This window comes from Agelaius phoeniceus, chromosome 20 (genome assembly GCF_051311805.1).
Source record: "Agelaius phoeniceus isolate bAgePho1 chromosome 20, bAgePho1.hap1, whole genome shotgun sequence".
NCBI lineage: Eukaryota > Metazoa > Chordata > Aves > Passeriformes > Icteridae > Agelaius > Agelaius phoeniceus.
In genome coordinates this window covers 2,089,819-2,104,076 of record NC_135284.1, presented here as the reverse complement: position 1 = coordinate 2,104,076, position 14,258 = coordinate 2,089,819, and the positions used below count along the sequence as shown (strand labels likewise).

The 14,258-nt window shown below is 44.0% G+C and overlaps 1 protein-coding gene across 13 annotated transcripts in view; it reads right to left on the bottom strand.

Annotated features, from left to right (window-relative positions):
• BCAS3 (BCAS3 microtubule associated cell migration factor) overlaps positions 1-14,258 on the bottom strand; it is a 301,404-nt gene that overhangs the window by 176,001 nt on the left and 111,145 nt on the right. For all 13 annotated transcript variants that reach the window (XR_013184844.1, XM_077188620.1, XM_054647217.2 and 10 more), the window contains 2 exons: positions 4,622-4,722; positions 996-1,192 (listed from right to left, as the gene is read on the bottom strand). Coding sequence is in view for 12 of the 13 variants with exons in the window: in XM_077188620.1 (XP_077044735.1) it covers positions 996-1,192; positions 4,622-4,722 (298 nt within the window). In the remaining variant the exon portion in view is untranslated. The remainder of the gene's footprint in view (positions 1-995; positions 1,193-4,621; positions 4,723-14,258) is intronic.

Genomic DNA, 14,258 nt, shown 5'->3' with positions numbered 1-14,258 from the left:
AGGAAAAAGCTCACCCTACCCAAACTTGGTTAAAAAGCCTCCATTGCCCTCCTCAAAAGCAGAATTTTAAAGACCCATTTGTAATTGTTGGTTCCTTTTGTAACATAGATTGGTATTATTTCTTTTTATTTCTGCTTTCTTTCTGCATGTGCATGAATATATATATACTTATATTAAAAAAAAATTGACAGCCACATCCTTACTTGTGGCAGTAATTACACCCAAGTAAAAATCACACATTTCAAACCATGGATTTCCAGTCCAAGGACAATCTGCCCACTTTTCATGGGACAAGTCATATTATCCATCTCTCTTGCTTTACTCCTAAGAGTTTCACAGTCCCAAACAATCCAAGTCCCTACCACAGAACTTTGGACTTCAAATCACATGCAGAGTCAGGAGCATGGAAATTTGTTAAATCTGGAGTTACTGGTCAGGACACAAACACTTGGAGCATAAATCTCTTCTACAAATCACCAGTAAATGTAAACCCACAGTTGCCTTCACTCTCCTTCTTTCCCTTCCCTTCGCCCACCCCCTGTCCCCATTTCCAAATCAGCTAATGTCCAAAACCAGATGAATTAAATACATGAAAAAGAATTACAAGGAAGGAAAAAAAGGAGTGGGAAAAAATAAAAACAGGGAGGAGGAAAACATTCCAGAAGTTCACTTACTGTTCCAACACACTGACCGCTGTCTAAATTCATGGCACAAAGCTCCCACTCACGTCTGAGAAAATGAATTTATTAAGCAATGCAGAAGCTGTGAAAGGCAAGAGGACACTGAGCAAGGCCAGCAGACTTTGTGCTGTCTTTGCCTGCCATGAGCCCAAGAAGGGACAGCAAAAGGAATCGGAGCTGCTCGGCCTGGATGGGTTTTTCTCACTGGTGCATCACGCACTCTTCCAAGATGTTCCTCTGGACAAGCCTGATAAAAACTGTGACACATCCTACACACAGCAAGTGTCAGACACTGGGAATTGGTTTTATTGTTACCTGAGGCTGTTGAGATCGAGATCATCCGTGTCAAAGTCCAGGAGAGGCTGGGGGGTGTCGCTGGGCCCGTGGGACTGCAGCACGGAGGAGCTGGAGGAGATGACGGTGGTTTGGCCCGACGGGTGGATGGTTTTGAACTGGAACTGAGGGCCCATCCACAGGCGTCGGTGAGGCCCCGTGTGAGTCACAATTTCCACCTGTGGGAGGGGACATGGGCAGGGATTAACACAGAGCTGCAGCTCCAGATAATGAGGGGTTCTGTGGTGGCGTCCACAGGGGTCCCAGGAGGAGGGAAGAGATGAGGATCTGACTCCATGCTTCAGAAGGCTGTTTTATTATTTTATTATGTATATTATATTAAAATGATATTTTAAAACTACACTAAAAGAAGAAAGGATTTCATCAGAAGGCCAGCAAGGAAAGGCAAAGAAAAGAATGATAATAAAATCTTATGGCTGACCAGAGAGTCCGAGACAGCTGGGCTGTGATTGGCCATTAATTAGGAACAACCACATGAGACCAATCAAAGATGCACCTGTTGCATTCCACAGCAGCAGATAACCATTGGTTACAGTTTGTTCCTGAGGCCTCACAGCTTCTCAGAAGAAAAACCCTGGCAAAGGTATTTTTCAGAAAATATCACGGCTCCAGGGTTCCTTTGGTGTGCTGGACTCCTGGAATCCCGCTGCTCTCAAGTGAGAAGGGTGCTCTGAGCCAGGGTGTTTGGAGGAATGTTTAACAAAGCAAAATTGGGGATGTCTTTGCTGGAGAATGATGCTCCAGTGAAAGCCAAGAGCTTCTTGCAGAGACTTGAAAGCTCATGAACCATCAGCCTCAGGACACTGAACTCCAGTTCTTAAATTGTTCTAAAGATCAAAGCTTCATCCTGGCCACCACTTCACCTGATCCTGTTCTTTCCTTCCCTTGCCATGATGAAATACACCCCAAAACTCAAATGCCATGACTGAGAGGGAACACATTTCTGCCTGAATCTGCATGGAGCAGAGAGAGGAACCAAGGGCCCACATCCCCAGACATCCCCATCCCAAGCAGGGGAGGGAAGTACTTCCAGAGAGCTCCTTCCAGCTTTGTTACAGCTGCTTTGTCAAAGTTCTCAGCTTAAATTGCTTCCCATGGATCCAGTGAGAGCTGGATGGTAAATCACAGCTCCTAATTCCTGTTGGCACATGTGAGGAGAGGCTGGCACAGAGCATCTTGTGGGAAGCACAAGATCCATAATCCAGAGCCATGGGAAGAGTGCTGGGACGAGCCCAGGTCATGCTCAGCATAGGAACACAGCCATGGATGTGCCACACACAAACACATGCATTTAACCAGAATTCTGACAATTCAACAGAAGTAGGGTGTTTGTGATCAGGAAAACTGTAAATAAAAGGGTAAACAAAGCATACAACTTCTGTAATCAACAGAAGAGAATCATTAAGGCTGAAAAGATCATGCAATACAAGACTAAAAATCAAAAAGAGCTTTGAAAGATCAGAAAAAAGAAAGATAAAATGAAAATATTAAGCTCTGGTGAACTCATACTTCTAAAACAGAAAATGGACTATAAAGTACCTATCAGTTTCTGCTAAAACAACAATCAGCTTCACAGCAGAAATGCAAATTAGCAGGGAATTCATGAGAACAGATTTTTGTACAGGTACACAGATGCATACCAGCAGTGATTCTCCATCTTCAAGGAGCAATTTGAAACCCTGGCTGATGTCAGTTCTCTGCTAATGTCAGCCAACAACCACAGCCCATGCAGCTCTATTTCCATCTTTGCATTTAGCTCAGCCTAACTCAGCTTGGCTGCAGCCCTTTCTGAGGCAAGTAGCTTTTATGTAGCAGTGTAAATTAGGCCACAGATAAAGTAATCTGTGTATTTTAAGCTTGAAACCATCAGTGTCACAGAGCCGAGAGGTAAACAGATGCCTCTGCAATTTTACTGAGGCTATGGCCAGATGTTCCTATTCACTCTCCTGTTGTGTGCAGGACAAACATATTGTATCTACTTCCCACTGACAGCACACATTACCCACTGTTCTAATTGAAAAGTTGAAGTGAAGGGCGGTGTGGTTTCACTGCTTGCTGTTGCTGTTGATAACAACACTTTAATTTTGAAAAACATCCTTGCACTTTAGGCTTAATCTGAAGTGGCTGGCTCGGGGACAGCCAACGCTGCTGTGCTCCAAGGGCTCTCATCACTCCTGCTCTCAGCAGGAATTAAACATTCCAGGAGCATTCTCAGAATTATCCCTGTTCTGTGACATCACTTGGGATTTTTATTTCCTTTTATAAATTTATTCACTCTTCTAGAGGGATGGATGTGGTGAAGTTCGAGCAGCCTAAGGTTCTGTTGACATCTTGTATCTTCCAAGAATTAGTAATAAACAAACAGCCATAATGTAGGTTTGCCATAATCTCTTTTTCCCTAAGGTTTCACCAGAAAATAAAATAAGGAAATACCTCCAAACAGTCCTGGAGAGGTGGAAAACTACAGGTGAAATCTGCTCCCAAAGAGCTCAGAGATAAAATTCCTGTTGACTGCCCTGATTGAGAAGTTTCATCATCTTTGTGCTCTGAGAAATCACACACAGCACAAACAAATGAGACACCTCAATGTGCAGCCACATCTGAAACCTCAGACAGGTAAATGAATTCCCATGACTGGATTCCCCAGTGAATGCTCCTCCTGGACAGGTCCATGTGGAAACCTAACCTCTCATTTCAGGAAAAAGCTGTGTATGATTTATTCACCAGTGGGAGAAGCAAATCCCATCCATAAATATTTCATATTTATGCCATACACCCCAGCAACACATTTAATGCATCACTCCCATAACAACATTGTTCTTAAACCAGAGGAAACCCACCTAATTTGTCAGGGTGAATTCCATGGATCAGGTACCTTGTAATTGCTTTGGCAAATCCAGAGCATTTGTAAATTTTATTTATTTATTTAACTCTAACCTTTCATTTCTAACAGGAACTAATTCTCAGTGTATTATTCATGACCTACATTCTTACACTGAGGTTCTGAGCCAAATGGTCAAGTATTTACTGAGTTCGTACAGAGAAGCTTCATTGACTGAGACAAAGCAAGATTGGATAACAAGACAAAGATTAGACCTAAAGATATAAAAATCCTCCACCAAGCATGATAGTTTTAAAGCAATAGAATATTTATATCTGGCCAGAAGTCACAGGAATTCTCAGTAGGAAATGATAACCAGGGAAGGAAGGAAGTAAACCAGCTCCTGCCCCATTTTTGTGGTCAAAGGAAGGTCACCACCCAAAAGGCACCACCATCCTGCCAGCTTCCTCCATCCCTGCCCCAAAGGAGCATGCCAGCAGACAAAGGGAGGCAGGTCACTTGTATTGCCAGCTGAAACTCCCCACTTCCTGCTGAGCTCCCCAGGGCTGTGAGTGTGTCAGGAACGCTGGGGCTTTGTCTGCTTTGGCACCATCAGACCCATACCCACAGCCACAGTGGACTCAGTTTTACACACAGCAACACCCTGGCTGCTGGAAGGTGACTTCCCACTTGGAGGAAAGTTGGGAATTTTGCTGCCAGAGTCTCCCAGTGCTGTTCTGCTGAGCTGGAAGGCCCCAGAGCCTACCTGGGACAGCCACTCCTCATCCTCCTGCCCGCTGTGGTCGGAGGCCAGGCTGTCGTAGGACTCGTGCCGGGTGATGGGCCCAGGGCTCCCTGGAGGCACCACTGGAAAAAACCCACAGAACACAAATCAGACTTACTGCTGAATGCTTTATTAAAAAAAAAAAAAGCTTTTAAAATGAGTTAATGGCACAGCAATGTACGTTTTCCTGAGGATTCACAGTACACTCTGAATATGAAATCACAGCACCCGCTTCTCTTCCTTGAAGTTTGTACTTGAAACCAAAGCACAAACTCCTTATTTTGACCCATTTTGCTGCTGTCCTCATGCTCCCCACATCTCCTGGCTCCCTGAATCCTCCTGCCTGTTTCAGGGAGCACAGCTGATCAACTGCAGGCTTTCCTGTTACTGAACTCCCTTACAAACTGCATGGCTCCAGCAGATGGTTTTGCTTTCAAACCAACAGGAACTTTATGGACTGATCTGAATTTTTTTTTTTTTTTTTTTTTTTTTGTTCTTTCTATCCCAGGGGCAACTACCAGAGCTGTCAAGATTAGGGAAGCTGCAAAACCACAGCCTAGGGAGCAGCATCCCCCCTGCCTGCTCGCTGCATTTCTCCCTTGGGGAATACTTTTACATTTTACTGGAGATTCAAGATGGCTTTACAGTGAGAAAGAAATTTGAAAAAACAACAGAAAAGCTGAACAAATGATTCGTTTTGGTGCTGCCCTGGAAGCCTTTCCCTGAGGAGTCACAGGTCTTGTGTTTCCACGCAGCTTCTGAGAGCAGCATTAACTCTTTGCAGCCAGGAGTGATGAAATGCTGAACTCCACGGAGCAGCTCAGCCTGGGAGTTCACCAGCAGGGCAGCAGTGATAAAGGCTCAGCTGAGGTCAGCCCTCAGTCGTTTATTTGGCTGTTGAATAAAGCAGCATTTCTGTGCCACACCTAGCACAGAAGCAGTTTGGAGGGGCTGGTTGGGATGGGGGATCCCAATCCCACCATTCCCAGTGGGGATGTGCAGAGTGCTGGGAGAAGTGACCTTATCAGACAAGTGATCCTGCCTGGACATCTGCCATCCCTGGGCTGCTTCTTACACATGTTCATATGGGCAATCTTTCCAAGCTAAAAATGCCCTTGGGTTTGTAGGAACAAACACAGTGCAAAAATGCAAAGCCCCTTTTCCTCTTTTCCCCCTTTTCTGGGCACACACCTCTCACATCCACATCAAGTTCCAAGATGAGAGTAATTTAACCCTGGAAGGACATTTCCAGGAATTTGAGTAATCTTTTATCTTCCAGCTTAATTCCTTGAAAATCTGAATTCACACTGGAAATTACAACAGATTCTGACTCATCAGTGAGGTTATTCTGATGCTGCAACACAGAATATTTTAAATTTCTGAAGAATTTCCCAACCATGCAGGATAACAAATAATAAAATTCCAATTCTTGCAAAGCTTTGTAGCAAGTGTTTTTTACTGGTTCTCCTGTGATTTCTCTTTCATTGGGAAAAGTCCCAAATGGAGCAGAGACAGAGCAGGAGCAAGAAAGCCTTGGCTGCACTGAGATATTTTACTGCAATTGCAGGTGGTTTGTACCTTCCTAAAATAATCAATTCAATGCCTTGTGTCTGAGCTATGCTAAATTTTAACTTGTTCTCACATCAACATCTGGAACAAACACATCAAATATCTGCAACTGAGTTTGTTTAACCTAGAAATGCAGAAAGTGAAAAAAGTACAAAAAAAAAAAAGTGCTTACTAAAAATCTAAGGTGAGAATTCAAACATACAACTTCTGTCTGACAGTATGATGGGAGATGAGTTCCTACAGTTTGCTTATTAAATGAATCCAAAAATGAGCATTCAAGGACACTTCTGAAAAACTGAACTGATACCTATAGCAAAAATCAGCTTTGCCATCAATATTTGGCAAAAAGGATCTTTGAGCTGCTCAAAAGGAATAATGGCACCTTCACTCCCTGTCCTGCTTCAAGGCTCCCTTCTCTGCACTGGCAGGACTGATGTTACCTTTAGATTGAGGGAGGGCTGTATCTGGAAAAAGCACATTGCAAATGCAGTTATTTGTGATAATTGTTAGTGCCAGGAAAACTGCACAGAAGGGACTGGGAGACACAAGTGTCCCCAGGAGCCAAAGCAAAGGCTGAAATCCAGCAGAGCTGATATTCCTCTGCAATTCCAGACCTGATTCACACAGCTCCATAAATAAGCATGAAAACCCCCCCTCACTGTTTAGAAACTTCTCCTTGATATTTACTGACAAGTAGAGAAAACAAACAATTTGTATTAATCTCAAATAATTTGCACAGACATTCCTGGCACGTGAGCAAGACCTAGAGAAATACACATTGGAGGAATATTGGAATTAACACACAGTGGGTTTGTTCATGGATGGGCTAATTAAACAATAAATACCTAAAGCTAAGACAAATCTTCCTTCAAGGATTATAAATTATCATCTTTCAGCAGCATAAAAGTGTTGGAACAAAGAACCACTGCAGTTCAATTGTAGTGTGTGCACTTATGGCTTTAATTTGGGAACAATAAATCATTAGTTTTACTTAGTTTTGTGTACTCCTTGAACCAAAAGGTTTTAATTTTCTCATTTATAGAAATAAGCTTTGCACAATTCAATTTAATTGAGAGTTATATATGAAATTGCCAATGTGCTCTTCTCTAAGGGCTGCATGTTTGTCCAAATTAAGAGCAAACAAAGGCCTTTGAGCACCACAAAGCCTGTTTGTTTGGTGCTGCCTGCCGTGCACATGCCTGCAGACACCCAGGGAACTTGCCTTCTCCACCCCCAGAATTACAATTTAATATAATTAACATTAAAAATGTCAAATGAGTTTCTAAAGTGCAGTAGGAACAGGTCAATGTACCCTTTACTAACCCCTCCAGTCTCCATTGATGTCTGGGGTGAACAGGTACACAGGATAAAAATGATATATACACCTTATTTTCATAAGAACCCCACCCTAACACCTGATTTTGATGCTTTTTCTCTGGTTCCTCAGTTACATCTAGGTGGTGTAGAGACCTGAGGCAATCACAAGTTTCTCAACAAACTTCAGGAGTCCTTGTGCTGGAAAATTCAGCTGCACAATTTGAATTATTTCCTTCATGCCTTTGTTCCATGGCATCACCAGCAGAACGCGATGGTTCTGGTTCAGGTCTCCATGGAACCACTCCAAATTCACCACATTCACCTTTTTTCCCTGTTACTGATGTGATCTCAGCTCTGTCAGGGGTGGTTTGGTGTCCCACAGTTCTGGAGCTCACATGCAGCACGCGCTCTGTGGGTTTGTGTCAGAGCTGGTGCTCTGTGCCTCTGGCTCTACCTCTGCTCCAGTGTGACAACAAAGCAAAGGGCAGGATTTCATTTTGGGCAGAACACTCACAGCCATGTTAACAATAAACTGTTTGTAGGCTGGAGATATGCTCCATGTAATTTTTCTTGTGGCTGCACGTTACTGAACAAAGTTCTGGTTTTAATGCAGTTTTCAGCTTGTAAACTCCCACAGGAGCATGGCACGCAGATTAAAATATCCTCTTTTACCCAAAACTACTCCCTGCTCGTTTTTTTCCTGTTAGTTCTTTCTGAGATTCTCATATGCATAAATATAATAAAATTAAGCTAAAAAAGGGCTATAAAGCAGGAGTTTAGCCAGACTGACAGTTACTCCACACCACCAACTGATTGGAGCTGGATTCATTCATTATTTGAGTACTGTCCACACAGTACACAAATAATGAATTTGTGTACTTTATGGTGCTTTATGGACCATCCACTCTCTGTATCACCACTTTAATAAAGACACAGGTAGATCTGTAATTAGGAAATTAATTCTTCTTAGATTTTTTTTTTTTATGACTGCTTTACTTGCTCCTTACTCACACTGGCCTGGATTTTTTTCCCCAAGGAAGACTGGTATACATTCTCTGAGCCTAATTTCAGCTTCTATCTCCAAAGCTCCCTTAGGAGGCCAGCCTAGCACAATGTGTGCAGATCTAGAACCTGATATTATTCACAGGATGGTGAACCTTAAAGCTGCTCAACACTCAGACTGTGAGCAGACAAACAGTTGGGCACCACAACAGAACAAACATATTCTTTTCTGAGTTAAAGAATAATTTCAACTGCACGAAGCCACGGTGAAATCCATCTGATGGCCATCTTTAAAGAATTATGGGAGAGGTAACTATTTCTATAATTCACCAACTTCAAAAGTATGTTTGACATTATTGTCGGGAAAATTATGTTAACCATGGATTACTGTTACAATCAAAGTATGTAGTGAGAAGTCAAGAGGCTTAGTAGTAAATTTTCAAAGCGGAGCGTGGGGATTTACCCGTTTGACTCCCATTAACGGCAATGGGAGGCGCGCGGCGAAATCCCCGCACGCCGCTTTGAAAACTGACCCTGCGTGCTCACGGACCCTGCTCTAAGGACTTCCAGATGACCACGCAGGAGGAGGAAAGAACCATTTCAGCATGTGCCCTTGTTCATTACTGTTGTTTGTACACATCTGAAAGTGTTTGAGGGGCTGTGCCTGAGCTGTTTCCAGCGCTGGGTTTGTAACGCGCGCATTGGGGCAGGCGAGCTGGGCCTGAGCTGGGGCTGGGGCTGAGCTGGGGCTGAGCTGGGCCTGAGCTGGGGCTGAGCTGGGGCTGGGGCTGAGCTGGGCCTGAGCTGGGGCTGGGGCTGAGCTGGGCCTGAGCTGGGGCTGAGCTGGGGCTGAGCTGGGCCTGAGCTGGGCCTGAGCTGGGGCTGAGCTGGGCCTGAGCTGGGGCTGAGCTGGGGCTGAGCTGGGCCTGAGCTGGGGCTGGGGCTGAGCTGGGGCTGAGCTGGGCCTGAGCTGGGGCTGAGCTGGGCCTGAGCTGGGCTGAGGAAGCCAAGCACGAGCCCAGGGCTGTCCCTGCAGCACAACCTCCACAGGCACATCCCCAGCAGCCAAGGCACCTTGCAGAGCTCATTGTCATCTCTATTATTTCACAAATATTTCACAAGAATGTATCGTGAGTTACTGCACTGCTCACTCAATGATTTACCTATTTACCCCAATCACTCAGTGCTCAGCCAGAAATTAAATTTGCTTCCTTTAACACTCAGTCCTGGTTCTTGCAGGGAGCAGAAAGGGCAGGCTACAGTTTTAGGGAAATGTATTTTTCCCTAAAAAAAACCCCATGAACTCAATTTCATTAGAAACACCTTGTCTGGAAGAGGAAGGGGAGGCAGATTAACCTGCAATCTGTCACGCCTCCAAGTGTGAGAAGCAAACTTGAAAATTCCATTTTCACCATTTGTGACTCTTTCCAGGAAACCCCAAACACATTCTCCATGAGAAATGCCTGCTTGGAATCAGTTTTCTCCAGGAATATTGTAACCATAGTTTAAAAAAAATTATATATATATATATATATATATATATATATATATATATATATATACACACATTCATCTAATGCAGTAGTACTATAATAAAGTAGAATTTCATGAAAATGATTCACTGACTGGAGGCAACATTGGGTAGAAAGGATAAAATGGCAAAGTGGGAATCTAGAAAATGGATTCTCTGGCACTCTGATTCTGCAGTTTTAAGCCTGGAACATTCAACTGACACAACCTGGTGCAAGGCCCTCACCTGTGGCCCTGGGCACAGCTGAAGGGCAGGGGTTTGGGCACCATTCTCATGACCAGCACAGGAAAATGAGGTGGAAATGTTCACCCATATCCCAAGGCTTGCTCCAGCTCCTCTCCATGGCAGCTCAGGTGAGCTCAGGTGAACCTCCCCCACTCCAGGGCAAGGTGAGAGCTGGGTTTGGGGAGGGCTGGGCTCCAGAAATGGGCTATGCTCAAGTGGCCAAATGCAGAACCAGTAGAGCCCAGCAGAGATGCAGGAATGGAGCAGCTGAAACTGCCCCAAGCTCCTGCTTGAGCGTGGCCCTGCCACAGAGGCAGAGCAGAAAGAGGCTTTGAACACCTCATAACCACACAGCAGAGTAATTGTTGTTACTGCACAGGCTCTGCTTTTGATCAGTTTTACTGTCTGAAACCCAGCTTGTTGTGACAGACATTGAACATACCCAGAGCAAGAGCAGCTCTGGCCTCCCAGAAATGCTACACAATTCTCTAGTTACACACAGAGAAAGGGATGTACCAGCACCTGCATTCCTCCATCCCAAATCCATGGTTAAAGATGCAGCCTCAATGCAAGGAGAAAGAAGAGGTACAGCACAAAATGGGATTATCAGTCCAGTTCATTCAGCTATGAGCAGAGCAGCACCTCACCCTGCTGGGCACTGAGGAGGGCTGGGGGACCAGAATGTCCAGATTCCTCCTGTGGCATTCCCTGGCTGTCATTCCAGCATCACAGCTTGGTTTTCATGGTGTCTGTGTTCACAGCACACATTCACAGCTATTGAATACACTCTCCATCTTACCCCCAGACTTTCCACAATACTCTCTAGCTCTGTGGATGTCATTTTTATTTCTGTCAATGGAAGGTATGAAAGGAACATAAAAGGGGCCATAAAGAACCACGATGCTGCTTGGAGACAGAAGTCTTGCCCAGGGTGAAGAGCTTTCATTAGAGGGAGCAGGAAGTGCAAACATGATGTCAGAGCTACAGAGATTATCTGTATAAATGGTGTTATCATTTAACCCAAACAAACAGCAGGGAAAGGCTCGCCCCCTCCCTTTGAAGACAATGGACAGTTCCTAAATTGGACTTGTAATGAAAGCCATTTTCAGTGAAACACATGATATGTGCAACAGTTGGTCCAGAAATGAAAATCTGTTCTAACAGCCAAAAGTCAAAGGCAGCTATAAATAAAGGCCTTAATCTTTTCAAGAATCCCTTAACGAAGCCTATAAAACTGATTGTATCTTACTTAAATGCAAATTCTTACTCAGAAAAATGCAACAGCCCTGCAAGTATGACTTGGAGAGCAGTACAGGGACAAGGAAGGAGAAACAGAGTGCTGGTTTGCATGCTCACATCGTGGAATACAAATTACATTGCATTAGGAATAAACAATTAATGAGACAGCAGAAGCCTCAGCTACAGGTCCATTTTTCTGAGAGAGAAACAATTTCCAGAAGCGGTCAGAGCGGGATGCAGAAACACTGCATCTTTCCTTTTAACACAACAGAAATGCTCTTTGATTATTTAAAAGCCAATTGCAAAGATCTGTCTTCAAAACCTCCTATTGCAGGTTTAATAGCAAGGAGGTGCAAGTACACTTACCAGCAACACGGGAGTAAAGCACAGACTTTTGTTTTAACAAAATCTATATTTATACGATTACATTTCCTATGGTTGAGGGCAGCTGTAATTAATGGATTTCCCTCCTTCCCCTAATGCAGTCATTTGTCAATTTAAACACAGAATGCCCAATCAATTTTGATGTATTTAGTAAGCAATTTGTCAGAGTACTGCACACCAGTTAATATATTAATTCTTGTCACTGGCCCGCTTCTGACAACTGTAGGCCCTGTCCATGAAATTGGTCCTGATGAGCCAAAACTCTTGCCTGGAATGTGAAGGTGCCCTTTGCAGAGCCAGAGGAGAGAAATCAGATCTCAACCCATTCAATTCCTTTTTGGGGCAGTTTTTGGTCAATTTTAGGGGATTTTTTAATTAATGTGTTAATTTGCCACATTTCAGATATTGCATCTACTGTGTGATAGAAAAGGGAATTCAGAGTGGAGAGATGAGGAAGAAAGGAAATAAATATGAAATGAGGATGTCAGACTTTCTGGTGATTACCTGTTTCCATGGCAATGCCATTATGTGCCATGAACACTGACTGTGTCAATTCTAACATGCAAAAAACATGTGAAAGGTACAGAAGGCACACAAAGGAAACAAGGGGTAAGTCAGGCAAATATGCAAAACTTCAGGGGGGCCTGGTAAAAGAGAGGAAAATTCATTTGAAAGAAACCTGAACACAACCATGATATTGTCACGGACATCTTAACAGCATCCTCAGGAGTTTATACAACCCAAAGCACCTTAATTCCTAAGTAGCAAACAGCAGGAAGAAGGCAGGATTTAAAGAGTAATTAATGACAAAGCTTGGCAATTCTGTGGAGGAAGCTTTAACATTTCAAGTTCCTGTGGACACCAAAAGCCTCCTGTGCACACGTGCAGTGCCTGGCACAACTCTCCTCCCACTGCCAGGACACTTTAACCACACCACATGAAGGTGTTTATGTTATAGCAAAAACATCCAGGAAGAGTAAAATGGGACTTAGATGTCCTTCTGTTGTGGTTAGATGTGGAAGCTGCTGAGGACACAGGTGAATAAAGAGGGGATATTAGAGACACAAAGAAGGTAGAATATTGTGTATTAAATGTGAGGAGTCTAGAGAAATATCTGATACCTAAAAGCCAGCACTGAAAACCTGAGGATTGTCATTAATCCAGGGGTCTGTGGGATGGGCTCATGGGAATCTGCTCTGTCAGATTCAGGACTGGTGACACTCTCTGACCCAGTGCAGAGTTTGGATCAGGATCCTGACACTTCCTGCAGGCCAACAGGTTGTGGAACTGAATGTGCAAGTTCACTTTCAAGCCATGAGCTTAGAGAAAGCTGTAAATCCCTCACTTCCACTTTCTCACCTGTGCAGCAGCCCTGAGCTGTGCTGATGTGCTCAGGTAGACACGAGCTGCACTCACTGATGCAGGTTTCTGCAGCAGATGTCACAGATGACCTCAAAGCAAGGAAACAGCTGTGCTGATCCACTTACAAATACCCTTGGGATAAAGGTCTTGGACACTTGTTGTACAAAACATTTCTTCAAACAATGGTTCCTTGTTCTTTCCTTTCTAGCTGCAAATAAAACTTTCAGATTCTTTAAAAATATTAAAAGCTGAACCATGTGTTGATAACCTAAAGCAGGATTTTTTCTTTTTGAATATTCTCTGTTTAGCACAAGAAGTCACCGGCCTGGTTTATATTTTTCAAAGACTAAGGAAGGTTTTGGCCCTGTGTTTTGGCATCAAACCTCTTATTTATGAAAACCTGGCCGTGCAGCCCTCCAAGCAGCCTGCCAGACGTCTCATTGTTCTGCCCGGCTGCTGACAGAGGTACTCTGTGCTAAAAAGCACACTGAGGGTTTTTCAATGACCCAGGGGGCAAAGGTCACTTATTATAAATGGATAATGAGACCTAATGCAATGTTCTGAGTGTGGACAAAGAAAGGGTCTATCCATACCCCCTTGTGACTTGGTCATTCAGGCTTTTATTTCCCCTGCACACTTAATGGAGCCAAACAATCGGCAGAAATGCTATACAGAAAGGGAGAGAAACTGCTGCATTCTACCTCCAGAGACAGCCACAAATAGTGACCCTGAAACGGCGCCAGGCTCCTCTGCCACTGACGTGGCAGACAGATGGACCAGCCCCGGCCGAGCCATTTGCTGGCAATTAGAGCACAGCAAAGCCAGGCTGCAGCTAAAGCCAGCCCAGGTAAGCGGAGCCTGAGCCGGGCTTAGCAGCTCTTTAACAGGTGGCTTTTGTGGGAAACTCCATTGTCGGGGACTTCACTGAGGAGCTTCAGCCTGAATAAATCCAGAAGACAAAAGTTCAAAGACAATCAGACACAAATTTCA